We start from the raw sequence: 27,547 nt of genomic DNA, 5'->3' as shown, positions 1-27,547 counted from the left end.
CGAAGATGATGTGATGACCCTCAGCGCCTGTGTAAGCTGGCCCCTGCTTTGGCCGAAGAGCCAGATTCGTTTGGGGGCGGGGGACACCACCCCACAGACAAGACCGCCAGTCGTGCCAGCGCCAAGCCATGGCAAGAACGCCGCAACGCTACCGTACTGCCGGACATCCCTATGGCACAGGATCCGGACATGCATATGGCACAGGATCCGGACGACGACGACAACGACGGCGGTACATTTTCCAACGTCGATAAGTACTTTGCCGAACATGGGTACGGTGACGAGTTCTGCGGGCCTCCTTCTCAAGAACCCAACCCTGAAAAAGATGACCGCGATCTAGCTGGTACGGCGGAGAAACCCAATTGCAATAGGCGTCATCTGGCGTTCAGTTCTCAGGAGACGCCTCCAACTGCCGCCTTCACCGAGCCTCAGATAGCTGAGGTGCCAAATATTATCAGCCCCAACACGCTCAAGAAGGCGGTCTCTGAGCAGAACTCGATCCCATTGCAGCAGATCAGGAAGAAGGGACGGAAACGAAAGACTAACAAGGGCGCCAGTGCAAGCCAGCCGGCACCAAGTACGATCCGTGCTCAGGACGGGCCACCTTCACCTAAGGATATCTCGAGGAGGGTGCATGTGGCGGGTAGGCCGATGCTACCGACAAATATGCTCAATGCTGCAACCGGTGCTATGCGGAGTCTCCATGACAGTGTTCTTTCTTTGGAGAAGCGGCATCTTAGAGAGAATGATGTGGCATACCCGGTTTTTGTGGCCAAGGTGCCAGAGGGCAAGGGCTTTGTGGATAGCGCCGTAGGGGGTACGATCGTCCTGCGGTTTGATGACATCTTTGCTATGCTTAACCTTCATCCGCTGCACTACACCTTCGTTCGGCTGTTCTCGCTGAGTATGGAGATGCAGATCATTAGAGACAAGACCCCGGACATTGTGATAGTCGACCCCTTCTACATGTGTGCCAAGATCTTGGGCAGCGCTGGGGACCGGCAAGTCGTGAGTTCACACCTCGAAGGCGTCATTCTGGCAAACCCAGATAAGGATAACTTCCTCGTGCCTTACTTTCCCGAGTAAGTCATCTCCTAACCGCCCCGTAACATATGATTTCTTATATTTTGATCGTTCTTTTTTTTCTAACATTCTGTGTTCTGTGTAGTGACACACATTGCACACTCATCCTCTTAAGCCCGAAATATTCCATGGCCACGTATTTCGACCCGGACCGTGACTTCAAGATAGACTACACAAATATCAAGAAAGTTCTTGATGATGCTCTCCCCGGCTACGCCGCATCTGGAGGCACCTTTAAGAGGCCAGTTCGTAGGTACGGCAGGCACGTGTTCACCCACAATACGACGTTCCCCTGCGTCAAGCAGCCGCCTGGCGGTCAGAAGGATGCCTACTACGCCCTCCATCACATGCGGGCGATCGTGCGGGACCATAATCACCTTCTGCTACCAAATAATCTCAAAGATTGGGCCGCAAGCTTGGCGGCAATCCAGGACGCGGACATCCGACAAGAATTCTTTCGCATCCAGTCGGAGTTTGCAGAAATCATCCATCAAGATGTCCTTCGTACCTCGGGGCAGTTCTACCTCAAATTTCAACCGTCCAACAGTGAGATAGACACAACGCTACAAATGCAGGCTGACAACGCCTGCGACTTCATGACCATCACGACAGACGGCGGCTTCATCCACGCTCCGGTCCCATGAGTCGAGTCGAAAGTAGTGATGCTATGTGTAGTTCTAAAACATTGATTAGCTCATGTTGTAATTAAACTTTAATGAACTTGTATGTCTCTTTGGTTTGGACAGTCATTCAACTTAGATGTAATCGATGCTATTTATTAGTAGGACCATGAATCGTGCTATTAATGTCTTGCTTTTCTCTTCCGATCCTTTTGTTGCATACTTATATATTGCTTATGTATTGTCTGTTGTTTGGCTAGTGCATAGAGATGCCGTCGTATGTCGTGTACAAGGGTAAGGTTCCCGGAGTCTACGACGACTGGGAGGAGTGTCGGAGACAGGTTCACCGTTTCAGCGGTAACAGTTACAAAGGGTACACCACTAGGGCGGAGGCGGAATCTAGATACGCGCGCTATCTAGCGGGAGAGAGAGGAGGGAGCGTTGGAGGAACCGGATGAAGACCAGTTTCATCGCGATGATGCTCATCGTGATGACCGCAGCTCTCTTCTATGTGATGGTAGTTTAGATGATCGATATCGACTTGTAATGTGAAGACAAACTCGCTACTCGCGGTCTCGAGACTTGTAATGTTCTATCTTTGTTCGGTCTTTTGAATTCGGAGACTAATATGATGAATTGTATTCGGAGACTAATCTTCTATTGTATTCGATGAATCTGCTGTTGCTTATATTCTGTCCAATAATATATTTTGTAATCTGTGCAAAAATCAGAAAAGAAAAAAATCCCTAATATAAATACTAATGGCGCATCACACCAACGTGCGCCATTAGTATGCCAAAGGATACTAATGGCGCATCACACCGCAGTGCGCCATTAGTATGCCAGAGGATACTAATGGCGCATCACCCAGCAGTGCGCCATTAGTATGCCAAAGGATACTAATGGCGCATCACCCCGCAGTGCGCCATTAGTATGGCAAAGCACATGGGTATATATGGCCCCCTAGGAGGCATACTAATGGCGCACCGTGGCCTATACTAATGGCGCACGGCCTGGTGTGCCATTAGTATACCAGATACTAATGGCGCACCAGCGGTGCACCATTAGTAAAAAATACTAGTGGCGTGGTGCTAGTGGCGCACCAGTAGTGCGTCATTAGTAGGCAAAACTGGTGCGCCACTAGTAAGCCTTTTTCTAGTAGTGTAATCTAGATTATTGACTCTAGTGCAAGTGGGAGACTGAAGGAAATATGCCCTAGAGGCAATAATAAAGTTGTTATTTATATTTCCTTATATCATGATAAATGTTCGATCCAAAACTACAAGCAAGGGAATCAACTCTTATTGCCGTAAAGGAAAAATAACCCCTTTCCTCTATATATATATATACAAGGAACAAGTAGCCTTCGTTTATTATTCATGCTAGAATTGTATTAACCGGAAACTTAGTACACGTGTGAATACATAGACAAACAGAGTGTCACTAGTATGCCTCTACTTGACTAGCTCGTTAATCAAAGATGGTTAAGTTTCCTAGCCATAGACATGAGTTCTCATTTGATGAACGGGATCACATCATTAGAGAATGATGTGATTGACTTGACCCATTCCGTTAGCTTAGCACTTGATCGTTTAGTATGTTGCTATTGCTTTCTTCATGACTTATACATGTTCCTATGACTATGAGATTATGCAACTCCCGAATACCGGAGGAACACTTTGTGTGCTATCAAACGTCACAACGTAACTGGGTGATTATAAAGATGCTCTACAGGTGTCTCCGATGGTGTTTGTTGAGTTGGCATAGATCGAGATTAGGATTTGTCACTCCAATTGTTGGAGAGGTATCTCTGGGCCCTCTCGGTAATGCACATCACTATAAGCCTTGCAAGCAATGTGACTAATGAGTTAGTTGCGGGATGATGCATTACGAAACGAGTAAAGAGACTTGCTGGTAACGAGATTGAACTAGGTATTGAGATACCGACGATCGAATCTCGGGCAAGTAACATACCGATGACAAAGGGAACAACGTATGTTGTCATGCGGTTTGACCGATAAAGATCTTCGTAGAATATGTGGGAGCCAATATGAGCATCCAGGTTCCGCTATTGGTTATTGACCGGAGACGTGTCTCGGTCATGTCTACATAGTTCTCGAACCCGTAGGGTCCGCACGCTTAACGTTCGGTGATGATCGGTATTATGAGTTTATGTGTTTTGATGTACCGAAGGTTGTTTGGAGTCCCGGATATGATCACGGACATGACGAGGAATCTCGAAATGGTTGAGACATAAAGATTGATATATTGGACGGTTATATTCGGACACCGGAACTGTTCCGGGTGATTTCGGAGAAAACCGGAGTGCCCGAGGGTTACCGGAACCCCCCCGGGGAACTAGTGGGCCTAGATGGGCCTTAGTGGAGAGAGAGAGGGGCGGCCAGGGCAGGCCGCGCGCCCCTCCCCCTTGAGTCCGAATTGGACTAGGAGGGGGGCGGCGCCCCCCTTTTTCCTTCCCCTCTCCTACTCGTTCCTCCCCCTCCTAGTAGGACTAGGAAAGGAGGAATCCTACTCCTACTAGGAGGAGGATTCCTCCCCTCCTTGGCGCGCCCTAGGGCCGGCCGGCCTCCCCCCTTGCTCCTTTATATACGGGGGCAAGGGGGCACCCTAGAACACACAACAGACAACTTTCTTAGCCGTGTGCAGTGCCCCCCACCAGCATAATCCACCTCGGTCATATTGTCATAGTGCTTAGGCGAAGCCCTACGCTGGTAACTTCATCATCACCGTCATCATGCCGTCGTGCTGACGAAGCTCTCCCTCGACACTCAGCTGGATCGAGAGTTCGTGGGATGTCACCGAGCTGGACGTGTGGAGATCGCGGAGGTGCCGTACTTTTGGTACTAGGATCGGTCAGATCGTGAAAACATACGACTACATCAACCGCGTTGTCATAACGCTTCCGCTTACGGTCTACGAGGGTACGTGGACTACACTCTCCCGCTTGTTGCTGTGCATCACATAGATCTTGCGTGATCGTATGAATTTTTATGAAATTACTGCGTTCCCCAATAGAGTATTCAACCCAAATTTATTGATTCGACACAAGGGGAGCCAAAGAATATTCTCAAGTGTTAGGAGCTGAGTTGTCAATTCAACCACACCTGAAAGACTTAATATCTGCAGCAAATTATTTAGTAGCAAAGTAGTATGGAAGTAACGGCAATGGTGGCAAAAGTAACAGTAGCAGTTTTGTAGCAATCGTAACAGTGGCAACGGAAAAGTAACTTAGCAAAGATCAATATGTGAAAAGCTCGTAGGCAATGGATAGATGATGGATAATTATGTTGGACGGCATTCATCATGCAACGGTTATAACATAGGGTGACACAGAACTAGCTCCAGTTCATCAATATAATGTAGGCATGTATTCCGAATATAGTCATACATGCTTATGGAAAAGAACTTGCATGACATCTTTTGTCCTGCCCTCCCGTGGCAGCGGGGTCCTATTGGAAACTAAGGGATATTAAGACCTCCTTTTAATAGAGTACCGGACCAAAGCATTAGCACTTAGTGAATACATGAACTCCTCAAACTACGGTCATCACCGGGAGTGGTCCCGACTATTGTCACTCCGGGGTTGCCGGATCATAACACGTAGTAGGTGACTATAACTTGCAAGATAGGATCAAGAACACAAATATATTCATGAAAACATAATAGGTCCAGATCTGAAATCATGGCACTCGGGCCCTAGTGAGAAGCATTAGGCATAGCAAAGTCATAGCAACATCAATCTTAGAACATAGTGGATACTAGGGATCAAAACCTAACAAAACTAACTCGATTACATGGTAAATCTCATCCAACCCATCACGGTCCAGCAAGCCTACGATGGAATTACTCACGCACGGCGGTGAGCATCATGAAATTGGTGATGGAGGATGATTGATGATGACGATGGCGACAGATTCCCCTCTCCGGAGCCCAAAACGGACTCCAGATCTGCCCTCCCCGGGAAGAACAGGGCATGGCGGCGGCTCCGTATCGTAAAACGCGATGAATCCTTCTCTCTGATTTTTCTCCCCGAAAGTGAATATATGGAGTTGGAGTTGAGGTCGGTGGAGGTCCAGGGGGCCCACAAGGTCGGAGGGCGCGCCCCAGGGGGTGGGCGCGCACCCCACCCTTGTGGCCAGGGTGTGGGCCCCCTTCTGTTGATTCTTTCGCCAATATTTTTTATTAATTCAAAAAATGATCTCCGTGAATTTTCAGGTCATTCCGAGAATTTTTATTTCTGCACAAAAATAACACCATGGCAATTCTGCTAAAAACAGCGTCAGTCCGGGTTAGTTCCATTCAAATCATGCAAGTTAGAGTCCAAAACAAGGGCAAACGAGTTTGGAAAAGTAGATACGACGGAGACGTATCATGCTTGGTCAGTGAAAATGATAGTCGCTTGCTGCAGGGGTGTGGGAGGTGGTGGAGTGGGGGTGGTTGTGCTCTGTTGACATGATCTAGGCTCGCCCTTGCACTGGAATGGGTTTGATTTTTCATTTGAAGCCGGGTTAGCGGGGTCGTTACCCTCCTCTTTGAATCACCTGACTCTCATATGACACTTGTATCCGTGGGGTGTTGTTGGGTGGCGACCAGACGACCAACGTTCAAGGTTCTTCTCCTTGCTTGGTCAGATGGAGATGGAAGCTAAAGACCCCCTCCTTGCTGGTTGTGCTCGTGAGTTTCATGATGGTGGTTAGTGGCCGTGGTGCATCCAGAATCAGCTCGTTGGTGGCTCTTTGGTGGTTGAGCTTCTCGGGGGCTGGCAACGACACCGCTTGGTGTTGTCGAGAGGTCTTCTTCCCCCTGTGTGCTCTTCTTTGGTGGTCCTTTCGGGGTTCGGCTGTCTGTATGGTTTTTTTGTTGTGTTTCTTCTTTGTTGTTCTTCCCCGTGCACTTCGGTTCACTTGAACCCATTTGTATGGAGCTGTGAGGCTTCTAGGCAAATTCAATCGAATATATTCAGGCGGGGATTTACCCCCCCCCCCCCCGGCGGCCATTAAAAAAATAGTGGCAATGTGATTTTACAAGGGTAAATCAAGCGTTGCTTGAGCTCCCCCCCAGTGTCGCCCGCCCTGCTGACTCAGGGGCGAAAAACCTAGTGCGCCACCCTTCCACCCAGCCCCTCCCTCCTCGCACCGCCACCATAGGCTCTGCCTGGGAAAGTTTGCCTAGATCCGAGGACGACGGCAGCGGGGCAACTCACTGGCTGGCGCGAGGTGGCAAGACGTGGTTCTCGTGCGTGTGCATGTGTGTGGCGGCGGTGCGGGTCGCTGACGAGGGCGGCAGACATGGGCCATCGGGGCGTGGGGCATTCGGTCGTCAGGCTGCTTTTGTGCAGTTGCTTGAGGGTCGACAACGACATTGGTGGCGGAGGTTGCAGGGCGGCAGGAAGATGGTGAGTGAAAGGTGTGGTCAGTAGCGAGGGGTTACCTCTACTAGCAGCTGTCGGGGGGGGGGGATATCTTGCTCTTGGTGTTGCCCCTCTTATCAACAACGTGGAACACGGGGGATGGTGCAGGTGGTGGTGCCAGTGCAACGGCTTGGATCGATCCCCCTTCGTCGATGTCAATGCTCAAGGTGAGCAATGACGTCTGGGGGGGCTCCTTTTTGGATCCTATGAGGAGGCTTCTGCTGTCTAGCAGGGGGTGAGGTCTTTCTGGCGTGCAAGGTTACTGTTTGTAGGGTTTGTTGGCGTGCCGATGATGACTTCCCTCTATAGTTTGGTCCTCCGAACTCCTCTCTACCACGTCGGTGCAACCTCGTTTTCCATGTAAGCTTACGAGCTTTTTGGAGGTTGGGATCTTGAATATGTGGATCTCCCAAGGCAACGACTCTTGGTTGGTTCATGTACAGGGCGTTGGTTTGGAAAGACTATTGCTCTGATGAACCCTTCCACGACCAATGACGGCTGGTTGGCTACAGCGACAAAGAGAGCGCGACGCTCTATCGGGTTGGTGGGGTAGAAGAAGACGATCATCCCTAGAGACCACGATGTATTTCATTTTTTTATTGGTGTTGGTGCAGATGGTTTCATTAACGTATTTGAGGCATTTTAATGTAGGCGTGAAAAAATGTGCAAAATGACTTAACCTGAGCGTTTAACTTAGAGAGCGGCTAGGGTGCTTCTTGATTTTTTTGGACAATCTTTAGTAGTTCAGACACACTCCATAAAAATCGGCATGGCTTTTGCTACATCATCCATATGATGCAATGTTTTATGGAGTGGAAAGTAAACTCGAAGGAGACTTTGACGATATACCCGTTGTCACTTTGGTCTTCTAAGATGGAGTGAAACATCAAAAGAATAGACAACCGCGGAAAACATGTGACTCATCCAGACCCGATTATCAATAATTTGATTTCTAATGGACTCAAAGGTTGTTAACTTCTTCCCTGCACGACAATGTAAGTTCAGACAATGTCATAGAAGTTTAATACCTCTAACCCAGTGAGATTTCCAACACAAAATCGTTTCTTGATAGTTTTCCGTAAGGACCTCTAATCCAATGAGCTTTCAATTTGTAAGATTAAGAAAACCAATAGATGATAAGTTGCCTTAAATGACCATGTGTATTCACATATAGATATAGAAGTTCGTCGTCACGTGGATCTTCAACAAACCACTGATTGTCTTGTCAACTTCAAGCGGTTAGCTGACACCATCATTAACAGTGTGTTATTCATAACCCATGAGCGCAGATGAGTATCCTTATGTTTTTTTTTTCTAAATCTTTGTGTATTGCATTTCCACAAGCATTTCCCGTGCCGCACAAGCCAAACCGAATTTGGCTCCAAAATAGGGTGGGAAAGAGATGTAAAAATGAAAGAGATAGCAGAAAGACCTATAGGAAAATGTTGGTAAGATACATTTCATTTTTAATGAAAATCCTCCAGATCAGTGTGGTCGATCGCAGCCGTCCACCCAGGCCGTCGTCTTGAAAGCGCGACCGAGGGCCGGAATGAAAACCCTCGCGCCGCTGGCCCGGCAATTTCCCCACTATTCCCTCCACAACCGAAAGGTCCCCCCCCCCCCCCCCTCCCCTCAAAAAAAAAAAAACCCCACCCCAGCGCCATGGCCGCCGCCTCCTCCGCGGCCGCCGCCCCCGCCGACACGTACGACATCCCGTGGGTGGAGAAGTACCGCCCCAGCCGCGTCGCCGATGTCGTCGGCAACGCCGACGCCGTCAGCCGCCTCGAGGTCATCGCCCGCGACGGCAACATGCCCAACCTCATCCTCTCCGTAAGCGCCATTTCCTCGAACACCTTCCGCGCGCACCCTCGCAACACGGAAACCTCACCCCGTTTCCTCTACTCCCATGTCTTTTTCTCGCCAGGGGCCTCCGGGGACCGGGAAGACGACGAGCATCCTGGCGCTCGCCCACGAGATGCTCGGGCCCAGCTACCGCGAGGGAGTGCTCGAGCTCAACGCCTCGGACGACAGGTTGCTGCCGCCGTGACTTGATTTTGTACTTGCGGCCCGTGGCTGTATGAATTGGGCGTGTGATGGCCGATCCGTGCTTTTGCAGGGGGCTTGATGTGGTGCGGAACAAGATCAAGATGTTCGCGCAGAAGAAGGTCACACTGCCACCCGGACGGCACAAGATCGTCATACTGGACGAAGCTGACAGGTAATGCCATCCCCAGAGTGGGATTCAGGCCTGTGTGATGTCGGTGATAGCCCGAGAAATAAAAAGACATGTTAGTTACCTTGTTGCTAGCTCACCATCGGTTGGTTTCACACTCGAGAATGCTATGATTCATACTGGATTATGAACCGATGACTGGCCCACATTACAATGAACTAGATAGAGGTCATTGTATTTTTCTGTGAAAATAATCAGGGGAAACCCTACATGTATATATTAAAAAATGAATTGCTCAGAACCACAACTTCAGCAGAAATTTTAACAGTTTATCACGCATTTTGAGTCTTTTTTCATGGGACCACAGCAGAAATTTTAACAATTCATCACACCTTTGGCTTTCGAGTCTTTTTTCATGGAACCACAACTCTCGCTCTAACTATTCACACAGCACCCAAACCTCCCATTTGTTAGCAAATCTGACATGGTTGGCCCACTCATCAGAGCTTACTGAATAAACACGGCCCTTTCAATTGCCCCTAAACAGAATACAAATGTACATGTCAAAGGGCATTGCCCTAAAAACCAGACTCTCTGCCATGAATATCACACCAGAATGTTTATCATCGTAGTGACACATGGTATAGATAGCAACTCCATCTGCAAGTGTAGTATTACAATATTTTGAAGAGCTTGGATTATGGCTCGAAATGTTGTTCAGTGATATAGGTAACTATGTTTTCAGTTTCTGTTTGTGCCTCACACTTGCTATGTGCAGCATGACAACAGGAGCACAGCAAGCACTGAGAAGAACCATGGAGATTTATTCCAACACCACAAGATTTGCTCTTGCATGCAATACTTCATCTAAAATCATTGAACCCATCCAAAGTCGCTGCGCTATTGTCCGGTTCTCGAGGCTTTCAGATCAGGAGATCCTTGGCCGCCTTATGGTCGTGGTGGCAGCTGAGAAGGTAATGTTTAGTAGCCCTGGTAGTTGCAACTTTGCAAGGACATAGCTATTGGAGGGTACTGTCTTTGTTGGCTCAGTTAGAAGATAAAGCTGGGACTTAGCTGTTCATTCATACCGCCATAACTGTCAAATACATTTACCCAATGTGGACTCCTGGATGTTTATGCATGTGAACTGCTGAAACCCTTACTCATACGCATAATTTTCCAACCACCTTAAATTATTGTCAATTTAATGTGCTTTGTCACTAATTGAAGATTAAGAGAACCCCCTTTTTCTGATACATGATCCGACATATGTTTTGTTATTTTTTATAACATTGAGGATATGTTTGCATGTATTAACTGTTCTTATTTATTTATAACATCGTCTGCCATTCACTTTTGACCTTTCACCCTGCTTGTCATCTGTGCATAATGATTGTAAATTAATATTACTAATGATTATATAAGAGCACTCAGATGACAGTCCTGTTCCGCAGTTAAGGAAAATGAAATTAGCCTTTTTCTTTACGAGCGGGAAAGGCAGAACTACAACTGTATATGAATTACAGGGTACCTTAATAAATAATCAAGAAGATTAATTTGGTATCATGAAGAATTATCTCCTAGTTGGAGAGATAATTTGCAGTGCTGATAAGTAGCTGTAGTTTAGGGTACTGATTCCAACCACCATGAGCAGCAATAGAGATATGCATCTTGCTGGTGCCATTACACAGTTTGGTTGCTTGACTGCTGCTCTTAATTCTTACCTGAACATGTAGAGGCTTTGCTGCTGATATGGTATTTAACCGTGAATGCTTCCGATCCCTATTATCATAAGTAATGGGATCAGACAAGTATTTAATGCTAATTGACTGTTCTTGCTGAAGAGGTTGTTATTTTCTGAACCAGTTAATTAAGATTATATGGCAACTAGTGCATGTGGAGTGGCTGTTACTGTGAACTGATAATAATCCTGTAACTAGATAGTTAAAGTGTATGCCTATCCCATGAGGATAAGTCAGTTTGGCCTTAGCAAGTAGTACCTGTGTAACTACTTTACTGAATGTACTTCAAGGCTCACTGGTCTGAGTCAAGAGGTGCATATCCTATTGGTCATCCTAAACTGTTGAACAGACTGAGTTGTTCGATATAGAAACTTATTATTTTGCGATTTGGTAACAAGGATGGTTGATATGAGACCTCCAGGAGCTTACTTACCTGCAAAACTGCAAACAGGCAACTCCCAGTTTTGCGAATTTCAGTTGTTATTATTATTATTATTTTGTAGTGTTGAAATCCATTTGATCATGCTGATACCACCATATTGTTCTTACTGCCTGTATGTTGATCAATGAAGGTCCCTTATGTGCCAGAAGGTCTTGAAGCCATCATTTTTACTGCTGATGGTGACATGAGGCAAGCTTTGAACAATTTGCAAGCTACAGTCAGCGGGTTCCGTTTTGTTAATCAAGAAAATGTGTTCAAGGTTGGCACGAGTTATCTCTTTTTGCATCATCTGAATTCTGCAATACTTCTTCAATTAACAGCAACGATGAACTGGTTCTAGGTATGCGATCAACCACATCCCTTGCATGTCAAGAGTATGGTGAAAAATGTACTCGATGGGAAGTTTGATGAGGCCTGCTCTGGCCTAAAGCAACTCTATGATTTGGGCTACTCTCCTACTGACATCATCACTACCCTCTTCCGTGTCATCAAGAACTATGACATGGCTGAATATCTGAAGCTGGAACTGCTGAAGGTAAACCCAGTCATGTTGTTTATGCCGTCGTCTCTTCTGATTTATACCGTCAACTAAAGTTTCATGTTTGTCCGCACAGGAAACGGGATTTGCGCACATGAGGATCTGTGATGGCGTTGGGTCATTCCTTCAGCTTTCTGGCCTTCTGGCCAAATTTGCTCTGGTGAGAGAAACAGCAAAGGCCTAACGCTGTGCAGCTGCTCTGACACCAGTTAACAGTGTTGTCATGCATAGCCTGTTTTATCGCTCCTCTGTCGTGGTATCTCAGTGTGTAAGATAGTTCTTTGCTGAAGTGAACTATTTATGCTTGTTTAGCATCGGAGATGTAGTTGTAGCCTGTAGTGACTAGTGAGGAGACTGAGTCCTCGTAGTTCGAGAACTGCTGTATTTCGGAACTAATCTGGGTATTTTTCGGGTCTTTTGTAGTCTATTGAGCTGTCGTACCACCATCATGAAGGAACCGTCAGTTATCCAAGTCAACTGCATATCAATTATGGATTGGCAGAAAATGGATTCATCATTTCCTTGCATTTTTATTTTAGGTCTGAATTTTACAGTCCAACTGTCTGAATTTATGAACAGAGTTTACGAAAGTTGTCTTCTAATCCTGAGCTCAAATGCTCTGGCTACGGATAGTAAAATCTGAAAAAAAACAAGAAAAAATTCAAAAATTTCTGATTTTTTTACAATAAACATTGCATGGGTTTCTGCCTGCGTGCAAACTGTTGAAATTGCATCTGTGGAGGTCTCGGTAAAAAATAACAAAATCAACACTCCAAAATGCTTTCAAAAATAATTTTCTTGGAGCATCGATTTTGTTTCTTTTGCCCGGAGCATTAAGGATGTTTTTTCTTCATGAAAATTTGCATGTATGCAGAAAATTCAGTAATGTTTGTTGCCAAAAATCTTGAGATATTTTTGTTTTAAACATTTTTTTTATTTTGCTGTTCATGATGCATTTGAGCTGAGTGTAGAAACTCCATGTCCCAGAGTTTACAGCTACTTTGTGTTCACATTTCCGTGCCCTTGCACCATGACTGTTGCTCCCTACGTCCCAAAATGAGTGTGGTGGAACTAAAACCACGACGCTTATTTTGAAACGGCGGGAGTACATGACAAAACAACATTACAAAGGTGATTATTTCTAGTAGATGACTATTGCTTGCTGGATACCATTCTTGGGACCTAAGGCTGCCTCAAAAGAAACCGAACATATGGCCAACGGAACATGGCCATTCAGAGCGAGTTCCTACAGAAAGCATCACATCTTGTTATCCCCAAAACATGGAACCTCATAGCTACCAACACTACCAAGTCCGGGCCAAAATGCAAACAAAAGCTTAAGAAGACTAGCCTCCAACTGTCTGTCCAAAATGCAAATGCCATGGTAGAGAACAGCCGGGAGAAGGCCGAGTCAATACCCGAACCACCACCATTGTCCTTACCACCCAGCAAAGGCCACACTCCTATTTTCGCGGTTCGTTCTTGACTCTTAAGACCCTTCACCGTCTGCTCGCTCGCTCCTAGGCCAAAAAGGTTCCCCGGTCTCCAAGCTCGCTCAGGCGTCGCAGCGCAGCGCCGTCTTGATCCTGTTGATGGTGCAGGAGATGAGGCTGTCCACGGTCTGCACCGACTCCACGGTGAGCTTCCCGGTGGGCTGCCTGTTCCCGAGTATCTGGAACGCCACGGTGAGCAGCGAGCCGCATGTCTTGTGACCGTCGTCGCCAGACATGCTTGGACCGCCGGGCAGAATGGCGAAACCGGATGGCAGGAGCATGATCGATGCCGGGTCGCCTTCTCCGCCCATGACACGGCGCATTGCTGGGATGTCCACTGGGGTGTACACCACCATTGAGCCGGATGCATCTGTGCACGTCTCCTGTAGGATCAGAATGCTGCTGTCCTGGTGGGTGTTTGGGGCCTGTCCATGTAATGTAAGACATTAGGGTTGAGGTAAGAAAAAGGAAGGCCAGGAAGAAATCAAGCACGATTAACATCCTGAAGCCAGAAATGATCAAACAACACGATGAGGTTTTCTGTCAATTAGATGCTTATGATCACCCAAAATGGCACAGTACATGTTCACAGAAACTAGATGGAAGTTCACACAGATTTAGAACAAAAAAAACCTTGCTGTTTTCATATATGTCTCCACTTGACTGCATGAATTATTAAAAAAAACATTTGATCTCGAGCCTTGCTGTTTTCATATATGGACGTTTGATTTCGAGCACTTCCATTGATAACATACTACTCCCTCCGTCCTAAGCATCTAAAAGCACGAATTGCAGTAATTCAAGCTTGACTACACGAATCCTAAAAGCACATCTAATTTGGTTTTGGAAAAGAACTTCGATACCAACACACATCCTAATTTACTTCCTACATTCAGTCTCTTGCTGTTTTCTTCTATTACGAAATGACACATTTGGGCGCGTTCCCAAGAAAATAACGATTGCTGTTTCATATTTCTCCTCCAATAAATATATCTGACCATTGCCTTTTCAAGTTCTATGCTAGTTAAAATTATACAAGACATTTATGTCGAGTACTTTCATTGATAAACATACTAGTAAATTTCATGATTTTGTGTACAACTGTAGTAATTCAAGCTTGACTGCATGAATCCTAAAAGTACCGTCTAATTTAGTTTTGGAATAGAAGTGGTAGCAAGGCTGGTGAAAACATCTTACGTTCTTCCTCAAGAATATAACTTCAACTTCACACGCTTCATTCGTCATCATGCTCAGTATTAACTTTTTTTTGCAAAAAAGGAGGATCACGCCCCGCCTCTACATCATTTGACGCACAGAGCCAATGCTCGGTACTAACTATGCCTGACCCATATCTACACGTTACACCTTCTGAACAAACATTCAGAGCACAGAAACAAGTTTTAAATATACGTGTTTTTTCTTCTTCCGAAAATCTAAAGTGATGCATTGTTCCCAAGACTAAAGCACCAAATGAGCTCAGCTTCTAGATCACTGAAAAGCCTCCCGACTACTAGTCAGTTAAACATGCAATGTTTCTAATAAGCATAGAAGGAGCAACAACTAGGCGAAGCTATAGATAATACTCACAGTGGCCTTCAGTAGAGATACGGCATTGCCATTCTGTTGCCCCTTGTAGATTTTTGTCACCTCCTGCATAGGGCCACCCTTGCTTAGGATGTCCCATTCAGCTCGGGTTTTCTCATTGCACAGGAAGTTGAAAAGCCGTTTGGGTGTTACAAGCATCCACACCGATGTGGCAGCACACAGCACCACACCAGCTGGCACCCCAGGTTCATCCACACTCCTACGTGCCATGATACGCACATCCTCCCCAATGCTCCCCGTGACGTCATCCAGTTTGCTCCATTCAGCAGAAGATGCGCTCACCCCCGCACAGAAGTTGTCCATCATCCTCTCTGCCAACCTCAGCAAGCTCCGTGATCCTTCCAACATGGCATCTGTGAAAAATGTGGTACATTGCCATTTTAATTCCAAGGAAGCAATACCATACAAAGCATGTCACATAGATGTTGCAGATTATCATATTTCTGTACCTGACGAGTCTTGCTTCGGCATGAGAACATCCAAGCAGTCATACTGGCGCTGTAGTGTCGCAAGCCACCGCCCTGCACCAAGGGCAAGGCCAGACCGAAGGAGAGGCCGGTAGAGCTGGTGCACGGAGGATTCATCGTATACTGTATGTTCAACCCATGTAACCTGCAGTGTAAATTCAACTGCATCTGTTAGCACGTAAGTGCATGAATGCATGCCCAAAACACAATCTCAAGCTCTGCAGTGCAATTCTACTAGTGTCAGGTACACTAGTGTAAGTATTTTTTATTTTTTTTGCTGGAACACTAGTGTAAGTATTTGGTATGCAGTGTTAGCAAATCATATTTTTACGTTTTGCCGAAATATTTTGACCAAGTTTTTAATATGAAGAAGAGCAGAGAATAATTTAGACTAATTCTATCTCAAGATACCAACCTATTATGAACTCCTACATTGTAACATGTATCGAATGATTACATTCCAATAAAACTATAATTTGACATATTTCCCACACTGTTGATTGCACCTAATCAACAAACGATGAGTCGTTGAAGGGAAGATAAACAGGAAACCACATAACATGACTGATATACGAACAGCTGATCCTTCTTCAGATGCACTGATGCACGGCCTGTGTGATATGCCACACGTATGGCAGACATAACCCCTTGTCAACTTATGGACAGATAGCACAGAAAAAAGCTGATGGTACGTGAATTAGATGTGCAAAAAATAACTGAACCTTCCTCTTTAAAAGACTAAAAGTACCTTCCATGAAGACAAACAATAGACTTAGTGGTCAAGATCTTAAATTCTCGACAATGAGACAAATTGATCATATTGTGGGCAGTTAGTATAGGGTTTTCGTTTCAAGAACTGGACTCAAGATTAAACAAAGAAAAGGCACATGCTTGGGAAGAAATACTGGATTATAAATCCAGTTAATTATTCACAAATCACTTGTTTACCCTGTCCGCTGACAATCGATTACCTAACTTGAGGTGGTGGGCTTGCAACCACAGTTACTTAATCTATTGAAAAACTGAGCCTACCCTTTTGGCTTTGTGAATACTATACAGCACGGTTATCAGTCAATAACACACTAAACCAACTGAAAAAGCACTCTGAAAAGAACATCCTCATGTGGTTATGCAGAACTGGAACAAACTTGCATTTCGCACTCTGAAAAGATCATTCTCATGTGGTCATGCAGAACTGGTACTAATAAATGAACACAGAAGCAGGCGAGTTTGAGGCGTGCTAACATTGCTGTCAATTGCCAACCCAAGAACATGATGTGAACAAGTGAATGTAGAGAGGATGGTGTACCTTGCAGAAGCCACTGGGGGTATCTTGCACCACACAGCCAGAAGGCAGCCTCCGGCACTTCATATTTGCAGTGGTGGATGCCACGGCTAGGCCTTGCTCCATTCCCAACCCATCCATGGAAACATCCACTACAGCCCATAAACCCTCACCCAACTGTTTGCAGAACCTGAGAAATGCCACCTCCCTAACAGGGACAAGAGGTGAAAGAACCTGCAGCTTTGCCTGCATCTGTTGCAATGATAGACGAAACACTTAGTGGATGCTACAATTAAGTGACTATAAGACGTGCATATGGACACTGGATACTGATCAACACGAACACTCACAAGCAGCAATGCACCATGTCTATTCCCTGCAGCTCCAGTAGAGATCTCCTCGGTCGTCGACGATTCGGCGATTATGCACGAGAAAAAACGGGACCACCGTCTCTGAAGCAAGATTTCAAAACAGGCAATGTAAGTTCAGACATACAGGGAATAGCAACGAGAAGGGAGGGCATAGTGAGATGAGGGCAACCTCATCCAACAGAGTCTCCACAAGCTCGACGCTGCCGTCACTGCTTACAATGCCGGACTCCCTAGAGGCCTCGGATACAAACCCCGGGGGCTTGACCCCTATGGCTGGTGAGAAGGTCCTCAAGTACACTTCATGGTTGAGCGTCTCCTTGGCAAGGGAACCAGGCAAGGGTACATTTGGAATCCACAACGGCTCGTCCATCTGCGCCATCTTGACAAGCTCATCCATTGCACTCGTCGCAAGCTCCAAGAACACGGACCTGTCGATGCCAGCCTTCGCCATGGGCGTGATCGCCATTCCCACTGTTTGGCTGGAGGGGCTGCCCGTGAACTCGGTGACCGTCGAGTTGGCCACGGTGGCCGACGGCATTGAGCCAATGCGCTCCACTGGCGAGCCTGGCGTTGGTGGCGCCGCCACGAAGGAAATGGACCTGCCAAGGAACGCGGAAGCGAGAGCGCAGAGCCGGCTGAGCTCGTTCTTGAGCGTGGCGTTCTGGACGCGCAGGTCCTCCTCCAGGGACGGCGACTCGTCGAGCATCGCCGGGACCGGGCCGCCACAGCCGCCACACACTGGATGCGCCATCTCCACCCGGAGGGACAGGTTCTCGGCGCGCAGTTTGCCGTTCTCCGCCATCAACAGCTGGTTCTCGTGCATCAGAGATTCCCTCTTGCAAGATGAACCACCACAGAGAGGAATCAGCCGTGTTGTAAGTGCACGAGTAAAGGATCGAGAGTGTTGGAGCGCTCGATCAGACTGGTTAATTACCTTCAACTGCGTGCGGCGGTTCTGGAACCAGAACTTGACCTGACTCGGCTGGAGGCGGACCCTCTTGCCCAGCGCCGCCCGCTGCTTCTCGTCTGGGTGGGGGCATTGCTCGAACAACCTGCACCGATCAACAGCGGCATGCATGAGCATGATGAAAGAAGCGAGCACGGCATGAAGGGACGTATGGGTACACGCGCGTACGCTTGGAGCTCCTGGATCTGCCGAGGGGTGTGGCGCGCGTTGGGGGGCCTCTTGCGCTTGCCGTGGCGGCCAGGCTCTGGCGCGACCTCGTCGTCCTCGCCGCCGCCGGCATCGCCTCCGGAGACGGCGTGGAGGTGGCGTGTCATCGGCCGGCTGCCGTCCTCCGCCTTCACGACGCCGGCGGCCTGCGGTTAGCCACGGGAAAGGGATCAATGCAAAGAAAAGGCACGCCTTTCGCAGTCACCGGGCCGGACCACAGAAAGAAGAAGAAACCCCAAATAGTTGCCACTACACGACGTGGAGTAAGAGGGCGCGTACCGGGGCAAGGGAGGAAGGCGGCGAGAGGGAGGAGGAGGCGAGGGCGCCCGGGCCGGCGGCGGGGTAGCAGGGGAACCCGTTCATGTCGGGCGCAGGTCCGCCGCCGGCGTCGTTGCCGTCGAAGAAACCCCAAAGGGCCATGCCCTTTTCCCTCGGCATTTGGGAGGAGAAGGCAGGGCAAAGCCTGCGGCAGCGCAGTGAACCGCGTGCTTCTCGGGCGCGACGCTGTGTCGGGTGTCAACCAGTTTTCTTCAACCACTCCCTCACGCCTTCCGTTAAAATATGGACGTCGATAACTCCCGAACGTTCCGTTGGGAGCACCCCAGACCGAACGTTTTGTTCGGGACGGGAGGGAGCATGGACCGAACAAACTCATTCGGGAGGAGATCGCCCTAGCGCGAACGCCCCAACCACCGGGCCCGAAAAGCAAAACAAAAAATAAATAAAGCCCATATTAAGTTATGACTATTTTTTTAGGCAAAGTTATGACTAGTAAAAGGCCCAGTTTTTCTGTGCACAACAAAATTGCCATGGACTTTTGCAATTCTATGAAAAAAATTACCATGTTCAAGTTTATATTTTAAAAAATGGCTCAAAAAAAGGAAGAAGTCATGGCAATCTGAATCTCACCAGTACGAAAAATTGCCATCAGTATGATGTTTATAAAAAAAATGAAAAGTTGCCATGAAGTGATATGGTGAAAGAAGTTCTCTCCAGACACATAGAAAATTTTCGGAAAAAGAATGGAGAAAACATCTTAAGTTGTGATGATATCGTACATGTAATCCCCATGGCAAAACAAATTTCAAAGGATCAAAACTTTTTGCCATGGCAAAAAGAAATTTGAAAGAACAAACTCGTTGTGTTCTGAATCTAATTTGTAATGGCCATGACAAACATTCTACGGATGGACATGGCAAAAAGACAAAACTAATCATGGCAAAAAATGCATTTAATTGCCATGGAGAAAAAAAACTTCTATCAACAATACTGATTTTAGTTGCCATGGCAAGTTTGCCATGTTTTTTAACATCTTAGGTTGCCATGTTTTTGAATATCTTTAGTTGCCATAGCAAGTTTGCCATGTTTTTTGAACATCTTAGTTAAAGAAAGTTTGCATGTTTGCCATGTTTTTGTACAAACTTAATTAAAAAAGAATTTTGCCATGTTTTTGCACATCTTAAATTTGTCATGGCAAGTTTACAAATGTTTTAACATCTACAATGTTGGCATTTTTCCGAACATCTTTAGTTGCCATGGCAAGTTTGCATGTTTGTGAACATGTTAATTAAAAGAAGTTTGCCATGTTTTTGGACAAAACTTAATTAAAAGAAATTACGATGTTTTTAAACATATTAAAGTTTGCCATGTTTTTGAACATTTTAAAATGCAATGGCAAATTTGCCATATTTTTTAACATCTTATGTTGCCATGGCAAAGATTGCCATGTTTTGAACATCTATAACTTTGCCATAGCAAGTTTGCATGTTTTTGAACATGTTAACTAAAGAAGTTTGCCATGGCATAAAATGGAGTTAAATTTGTCATAGCAAAAATGGTTTAATTTTTGCCATGGCAAAAATGTAGTACTTTTGCCATGGAAAATAAATTAAAAAATACCATGGCTACACAAATATATTTAAGATGCTACATAGTAAAACTTGCCATGTTCTACAAATGTAACTTTGCCATAATATTTAAATTAATTTTCCATGCTCTTTACAATAAATTTGCCATGGCAACTAAAAATAAAATTTCCAATGGCAACTAAAAATAAAATTTGCCATGTGAAAAATAAAAGTATTTTTTCCATGGCAAAAAATGAAGTTAAATTTGCCATGACAAAAATGGAGTAAAAAATTGCCATGGCAAAAAATGGAGTAATTTTGCCATGGCAAATAAATTAAAAAACTGCCATGGCTCTGCAAGTATACTTGCCGTGCTACATAGTTAAATTTGCCATGTTCTGGAAATGTAAATTTGCCATCATATTTAAAACAAAATTTCCATGCTCTTTACAATAAATTTGCCATGGAAACTTAAACAAAAAAAATTGCCATGGAAACTTAAACTAAAATTTGCCGTGTGAATAAAGGTATTTTTGCCATGGCAAAAAATGAAGTAAAATTTGCCAAACAAGGGCGCGACAGAAGTTCTGGATGTACTTAACATTCAGAAAAATTGCCATCGTGATTTACTAAATATTCTTTTGCCATGTTTAAATAATTAAATTTACCATGCATCATAAACTTAATTTCCCATGGTCATTTACTAAAAATTGCCATCGTCCTGGCTAAAAAAATGTTGCCAAGCGGAATACATGAGACTAAAAAATGCCATGATCTACGAACTAAAATTGCCATGATCAATTTCTAAACTTACCAAGATCAAATGAAAAAAAAGTTGCCATGGTTACTTAATGAGAAATTGAAACTTGCCATGATCTTTGAACAAAATTTGCCATGGTCAAATGAAAATAGAGTTGCCATGGTTAAATTTAGAAATTCGCCATGATTCCTGAACTAAAATTTCCATTTTTATTTGCCGAAAAATTGCCTTCGTCTTGGCAATAGAAGTTAATTCGCTGTGTCAAATAAAAAATTTAATTGGCATGGCAATAAAAAATGTTTGCCCATAGTATGCTCGATCAATGATTGTAGACTGTTTCTTCTTCAATTGCATGGCCATATGTACTGAACCAATCAACCAAAAATGCATGCATGGACTCGATGGATCACTCCGACAGTAAAATGAACATGACATTACTGAACCAAAATAGAGATTGTCTCAAACGATCAATTAGATTTGATTGAATCAACATGAAAGCAACATGGGACCAGGTTATGTATGTCTGATATGCTTGACACTCTATTCTACTACTTGTACTGACTGTCAGTGCAAAAACACAATTAAAACAAAAGCATGGCAAATACTGAAACAACACCGGTGGAATGGATTGATTAATCAGACTTGCAGCTTCAACAAATTTCGTAGCGATGAGATGGACGAATGCATCTTGTACCTCGAGCAAGCTCGAAATGGAGGGGTCGATGGCTGGCGACGCCGTTGATACACTTCTAGCAACCCTAGTATAGTGATACTTCTCACCCCCACCATTCTTTCTTGGTACCCGTGTTGTTTCCAACCGGAATACCGACAATTGAACTATGATGTGTGAATTCAAAACTTCTAGCAACCCTATTGCTTTGAAGTGAATGGTCGAGTTTCATTCTAATTCTTTTGTTCATTAAGTCACCATTCTAACATTGATCGTGCAACCCAGCCCATATTTCGGGTGCACCTTTCAACCAATGATTAATTGCGTATGTTTTCCTCCAGCATACATCATTATGTCACTTGATCTGACAAATGTTATCTCCTTGATCACATGATTGTGGAAATCCATCTTTTTGGAAATCTCGAGGAATTGTCATTGAGTCCATCAGCCACCCCTCATCCTCTCCTTGGTTTCATGATGAACTCTTGTTTCAGAACTCACTCCCATAGTTCATTTCCCAAGAATCTTACAATGTCTTCTCGTCAATTTTTGTTGCACCTTGTCTTCTCTGGCATCCTAAGTCAGAGGTATTCTGACACCAAACAGATCTGAACCTCGGTCAGATATGATGGTTGGAACATAATTCCAAGAGTTATAACATTGGTCTCTATATCACTCGGTAAGGTGTTGTCATGCCTAGCACACCTGGCCGGAGGACCTATTGTTATAGTTTCCTTTCTAGCAAGGTTAGCCATTCTTCCATGAGGAAATTGTAAGACTTATTCTATAAGTTGTTCCTGATGAATCCTTTGTGTATCCAAAGTCCGACTTTTGCTTGAAGACCATGTCCATGCTATCTCGAAGCTTGTCTGTGGTACTCCGATCATCGATAAGAACAATTGAAGCACAATGCTAAATTTTCCTTATCAATTATCCAAACACCTTTGTATGGGTAATGTCATGAAATTTCTTTCTCCTCTTACCTAAAGGGTTTTCTATGTTATATCTTGACATGGATATCATGCCCTGATTGTTCTTGGAAGGATATACCCCTGAATTATGTGTTTAAACACATTTTCCTTTCCATTGTTCTGTTTAATATGATAATCATATTTTACTTTCCATTGTTTGTTTGAACCTTTCTTGTGATCTATATGATCTAAGCAGCAATATTCTCCTGCTTATGTAAACACCTCGGTGTACAATTCTGTCAGCAAGAACCTGTTACTATTGTTGATGACATTCCGGTAGCCACCGATGGACGAGAACTTTGCCTATTGGTCCGCCTCGTTCAACGAGCAGGAAAATGGTTCTCTCCGTCCCTCGCCCTTGGTACTGATGTTGTTGCGGACATAACTGATAGGCTATCCTCTGACATACCTTGCTTACATGATCGTGCAAGACGTCATCGCCCTTCCTACTTTTAACCCACTTGGTGGGCCCATAACCCACAGTTCCACAGGATCGAAACCTGACTCTACTGTACTCCCTATTGTCAAAGTTATTCCTCGCGCTTCAATTCTTATGTAATTCACGGGCCACCTGCCAAGTGATATATTCTGATATCAGACGCAATACTTATTCTCGTTGCTCTGAACCCCCTTCACCTTCTGATTAGGCCATCCAACGATTGCCTGCCCATTGGAAACTTCTCATGGCACCTTCTTACTTTACTCTCGATATTTTCTTAAGTATCTACTCGAGAGTTACTTTCTACCACATTCCCTGAGTTATCTGCCACATAGTCAACCTTGTAAGGTCCATTCTTCCGAAGTTACCCCTTGTCCTTTCGTAAGTACGATGAAATTTCCGAAGAAAGGATGATGACTTCATCATGATGACCTGAAGCAGAGAAATGAAGACATCAATGTAATGGATCGACCTCTTCGAGAAGAGCAACCAAGGCCGAGAAGATCCGTTATAATTTCTTAACTAGACCTCCCCCCTTCTCTACCTCTTAAATCTCGGGACGAGATTTCTTGTAGTGGAGGAGAATTGTGACGCCCGGATAATTAAGCTACAGTGAAACTCTGCTAATGATGCCACGTCACCTCCGTTACTGTTGCTAATCTCTCGTTAGTTCAAAACCGGTTTAAAATTCAAATTCAAAATATAGCAAACAACAAAAGTTTTCAAACATTGAAACAAAAATGTTCAGTGGGTGCCAAATATTGCAGTGGTAATTATTGTGGAGAAAACTCATTTTTAGAAAATGCCTAAGTATTTTAAAGTGAATTAAGACAGAAAAGGAAAAGAAATAAAAGAAAAGAAAATACAAAAGCAGAAGACAAATAAAAAAAAGAGAAAAGGGCCCCCCACTGGACCAGGCGACCCAGCTCACAGGCCAGACCGGCCCACCTGGCCCAGCTTGCCAACAGCCGACCCGGCCCCCCTGCCTCGTCTCCCTTCCCTGTTCCCCCGACCCGGGTTGGAACAGGGGCGCGTCCCCACCCGACCGCCTCGCCGGCACCGACGCCGGGAGGAGATAAGGCCGCCACGCCCTCGCCTCCTTGATCCCCTCTCCCACTCGCCCCCGCTCCCCCTCCCTCGGTCCCTGCGCCTCTCCCTCTCCCCTCAGATCCATCCCACCGCATCCGAGCGCCACCGCCGCCATGGCTCCGGCCTAGCCACGGCCACCGTGCCCACCTTGCTGCCCCACTGTGTCTCCAAGGGCCGCCATCGTCCGCTGCTTCGACCGGTGCACCCCGTTGGAGTTCGGAGCCACCGCAACGCCCACGACGCCACCGTCTTCCTCCTCTGCTCCGACGAGCTTCGCCGCCGAATCCGCCGCACCGAGCCCTCCTCGAGCCCACTTAAGCACACCTACAGGAGCAACGTGAGCATGCACTTCTTTCCCCTCTCTTTCCCGAGCATTTCCGCCACCGTAGCTCCTCCTCCATGCCGTGCCCGAACGCGGCTTCGCCCAAGCTCGTCGCCGGCGTGGCTCTGGCGACCAAGTGGTCACGAGCCCGTGCGCACCGTGTTCCCCGCATCGCGTAGAACCTCCCAGGCCATTTTAGTTCGCGCATTTGCGCCATAGCTAGTTGTCGCCGTAGCACCCGAACGCTCCACCGCGGATCTCGTCGCCGGTGACCATATGGTCATGGGCATGATTCCGTTGAACTCGTTGCGTCGAGTAGGGCCCGACTAGCCCTTCCGTTTGCCCAATAGCGCGCCGCAACGCCGTTGCCGTTGCTTGCCCGAAACACCCCACCGCCGGCGACGTCGTACTGCTCGCTTCCGGCCACCGCAACCCTCGTTTGAGATTGCTGTCGTGCTCAGAACGCTCGCAGGAGCCGGTGGCAACCACCAGCGCCCCTCCCGTGCCTCCTAGCGCCGGCTCCGACCCGCCCGTGCTTCGGCCGTCGCCTGGGCTCCTCGCCGACGCCGTCTCCGGCGGCCCCAACTCCGGCCGGCATCACCATTCGACACGGCATCGACTCCCCGTTCGAACGCGACCCCCCGCGTCAATTTTGGTGGCCTGTAGCCAAATCCCGCGGCCTCCCGTGCGCCGCTGCCGCGTTTGAGGCCGTCGGCGGCTAAACGCCGACGCCGCTGACGTGGCTGGCCCTGGGGCCAACCCTGGGTCACTGCAGGTGGGCCCTGTTGACCATGTTGACTTGGTCAACTGCTGACTGGGCCGCCCCTGTCTCACTGACCTATAGGCCCCACCTCAATAAACGAAATAAATAAAAAGAATAATTAGTTAATTAAATAGTTTAGCTAATTAAAACCCTACTCTCTCACTGACTACTGGGCCCCACCCGCTAATTAACCCATTTAGTTAGTCTAAACCCCCCTGTTAGTGCCCCTGACAATGACATGTGGGTCCCACTGGACCCACCTGTCTGGTTTGACTGGTCAACCGACCAGTTGACCTGCTGACATCACTCTGATGTCATGCCTGCGTCATCATGCACTGTTCTGGATAATGTTGGATTTAAATAAATAATTAAAATTAGAAAATGATTAAATCTTTGGAAAATCATATAAAATAATACGTAACTCGGATGAAAATACTTTCTACATGAAAGTTGCTCAGAATGACGAGACGAATCCGGATACGCAGCCCGTTCGTCCGCCACACATACCTAACCTATTGAACTCGCAACTTTCCCCCTTCGGTTCATCTGTCCGAAAACGCAAAACACCGGGAATACTTTCCCGGATGTTTCCCCCCTTCGCCGGTATCACCTACTACCGCGATTGGGCACACCTAGCATCACGCTTTGTCGTGTCATGCATCGTCATGCATTTGTTTGCATTGTATTTATTGTTTCTTCCCCCCTCTTCTCCCGCTAGACACCGAGACCGACGCCGCCGCTACCCAGTACGACTACGGTGTTGACGACCCCTCCTTGCCAAAGCAATCAGGCAAGCCCACCCCCTTGATCACCAGATGTCGCCTATTCTTCTCTATACTGCTTGCATTAGAGTAGTGTAGCACGTTACTGCTTTCCGTTAATCCTATCCTGATGCATAGCCTGTCCTTGCTACTACTGTTGTTACCTTTACCTGCAATCCTACATGCTTAGTATAGGATGCTAGTATTCCATCTGTGGCCCTACATTCTTGTCCGTCTGCTGTGCTATACTATCGGGCCGTGATCACTTGGGAGGTGATCACGGGTATATACTTATATACTTTATACATGATACATGTGGTCACTAAAGTCGGGTCGGCTCGAGGAGTACCCGCGAGTGATTCACAGATTGGGGGCTGAAAGGACCTTTGTCCCGACGGCCCTCTAGGTGGATCTTTGTGGCGGAGCGACAGGGCAGGTTGAGACTACCTAGGTGAGAGGTGGGCCTGGCCCTGGTCGGCGTCCGCGGTTACTCCAAAATAACACGCTTAACGAGTTCTTGGTATTTGATCTGAGTCTGGCCATTTGGTCTATACGCACTAACCAACTACGTGGGAAAGATATGGGCACTCGACATCGTGGTATCAGCCGAAGCCTTCGTGACGTCAGCGACTGAGTGGCGCACGCCAGATTGGACCGCGTAACGTGACTTCCTTTGTAATGGAGGTTGCTACGTCTGCTTCCGGCCGCCCACGCAACGTGCAGGTGTGCAATGGGCGATGGGCCCAGACCCCTGCGCGCTTAGGATTAGACCGGCGTGCTGACCTCTCTGTTGTGCCTAGGTAGGGCTGCGACGTGTTGATCTTCCGAGGCCGGGCATGACCCAGGAAAGTGTGTCCGGCCAAATGGGATCAAGCGTGTTGGGTTATGTGGTGCACCCCTGCAGGGAAGTTTATCTATTCGAATAGCTGTGATCTTCGGTAACAGGACGACTTGGAGTTGTACCTTGACCTTATGACAACTAGAACCGGATACTTAATAAAACACACCCTTCCAAGTGCCAGATACAACCCGGTGATCGCTCTCTAACAGGGCGACGAGGAGGGGATCGTCGGGTAGGATTATGCTATACGATGCTACTTGGTGAACTTACCGTCTATTCTCTTTTACATGCTGCAAGATGGAGGTGGCCTGAAGCGTAGTCTCCGACAGGATTAGCTATCCCCCTCTTATTCTGGCATTCTGCAGTTCAGTCCACCGATATGGCCCTTTACACATATAACCATGCATATGTAGTGTAGCTCCTTGCTTGTGAGTACTTTGGATGATTACTCACGGCTTCTTTTCTCCCTCTTTTCCCCCTTTCCTTTCTACCTGGTTGTCGCAACCAGATGTTGGAGCCCAGGAGCCAGACGCCACCGTCGGCGACGACTCCTACTACACACGGAGGAGCCTACTACTACGTGCAGCCCGCTGACGACGACCAGCAGTATTTAGGAGGATCCCAGGCAGGAGGCCTGCGCCTCTTTCGATCTGTATCCCA

At 46.6% G+C, this 27,547-nt stretch overlaps 2 protein-coding genes across 2 annotated transcripts; one reads left to right on the top strand and one right to left on the bottom strand.

Annotated features, from left to right (window-relative positions):
- Positions 1 to 8,700: 8,700 nt before the first annotated feature.
- Positions 8,701 to 12,556, top strand: LOC109773133 (replication factor C subunit 4). The gene is made up of 7 exons (XM_020331831.4): positions 8,701 to 8,964; positions 9,059 to 9,165; positions 9,251 to 9,352; positions 10,086 to 10,281; positions 11,622 to 11,750; positions 11,832 to 12,026; positions 12,106 to 12,556. Exons 1-7 carry the CDS (start codon positions 8,797 to 8,799, stop codon positions 12,211 to 12,213), a joined length of 1,005 nt encoding a protein of 334 aa, XP_020187420.1. The 5' UTR covers positions 8,701 to 8,796; the 3' UTR covers positions 12,214 to 12,556.
- Positions 12,557 to 13,161: 605 nt separating this feature from the next.
- LOC109773141 (homeobox-leucine zipper protein ROC4) lies at positions 13,162 to 18,992 on the bottom strand. The gene is made up of 9 exons (XM_020331843.4): positions 18,704 to 18,992; positions 18,386 to 18,570; positions 18,185 to 18,302; positions 17,420 to 18,085; positions 17,230 to 17,331; positions 16,904 to 17,131; positions 15,577 to 15,739; positions 15,110 to 15,480; positions 13,162 to 13,947 (listed from the first exon to the last, which is right to left on the bottom strand). Exons 1-9 carry the CDS (start codon positions 18,860 to 18,862, stop codon positions 13,585 to 13,587), a joined length of 2,355 nt encoding a protein of 784 aa, XP_020187432.1. The 5' UTR covers positions 18,863 to 18,992; the 3' UTR covers positions 13,162 to 13,584.
- Positions 18,993 to 27,547: the final 8,555 nt, after the last annotated feature.

This window comes from Aegilops tauschii, chromosome 2, assembly GCF_002575655.3.
Source record: "Aegilops tauschii subsp. strangulata cultivar AL8/78 chromosome 2, Aet v6.0, whole genome shotgun sequence".
NCBI lineage: Eukaryota > Viridiplantae > Streptophyta > Magnoliopsida > Poales > Poaceae > Aegilops > Aegilops tauschii.
Note: the sequence above shows the minus strand (reverse complement) of the source record. Positions and strands in the feature narration are given on the sequence as shown.

Bases quoted from the DNA above. Each gene is read 5' to 3' on its own strand.
- LOC109773133 (XM_020331831.4), top strand. From the start codon at position 8,797: ATGGCCGCCGCCTCCTCCGCGGCCGCCGCCCCCGCCGACACGTACGAC. The intron at 10,282-11,621 runs GTAATGTTTAGT...TGATCAATGAAG, and splicing joins TCGTGGTGGCAGCTGAGAAG to GTCCCTTATGTGCCAGAAGG. The intron at 12,027-12,105 runs GTAAACCCAGTC...TTGTCCGCACAG, and splicing joins TGAAGCTGGAACTGCTGAAG to GAAACGGGATTTGCGCACAT.
- LOC109773141 (XM_020331843.4), bottom strand. From the start codon at position 18,862: ATGCCGAGGGAAAAGGGCATGGCCCTTTGGGGTTTCTTCGACGGCAAC. The intron at 17,332-17,419 runs GTTGCCCTCATC...ATCTTGCTTCAG, and splicing joins TGGAGACTCTGTTGGATGAG to AGACGGTGGTCCCGTTTTTT. The intron at 15,481-15,576 runs GTACAGAAATAT...CATTTTTCACAG, and splicing joins GCCGAAGCAAGACTCGTCAG to ATGCCATGTTGGAAGGATCA.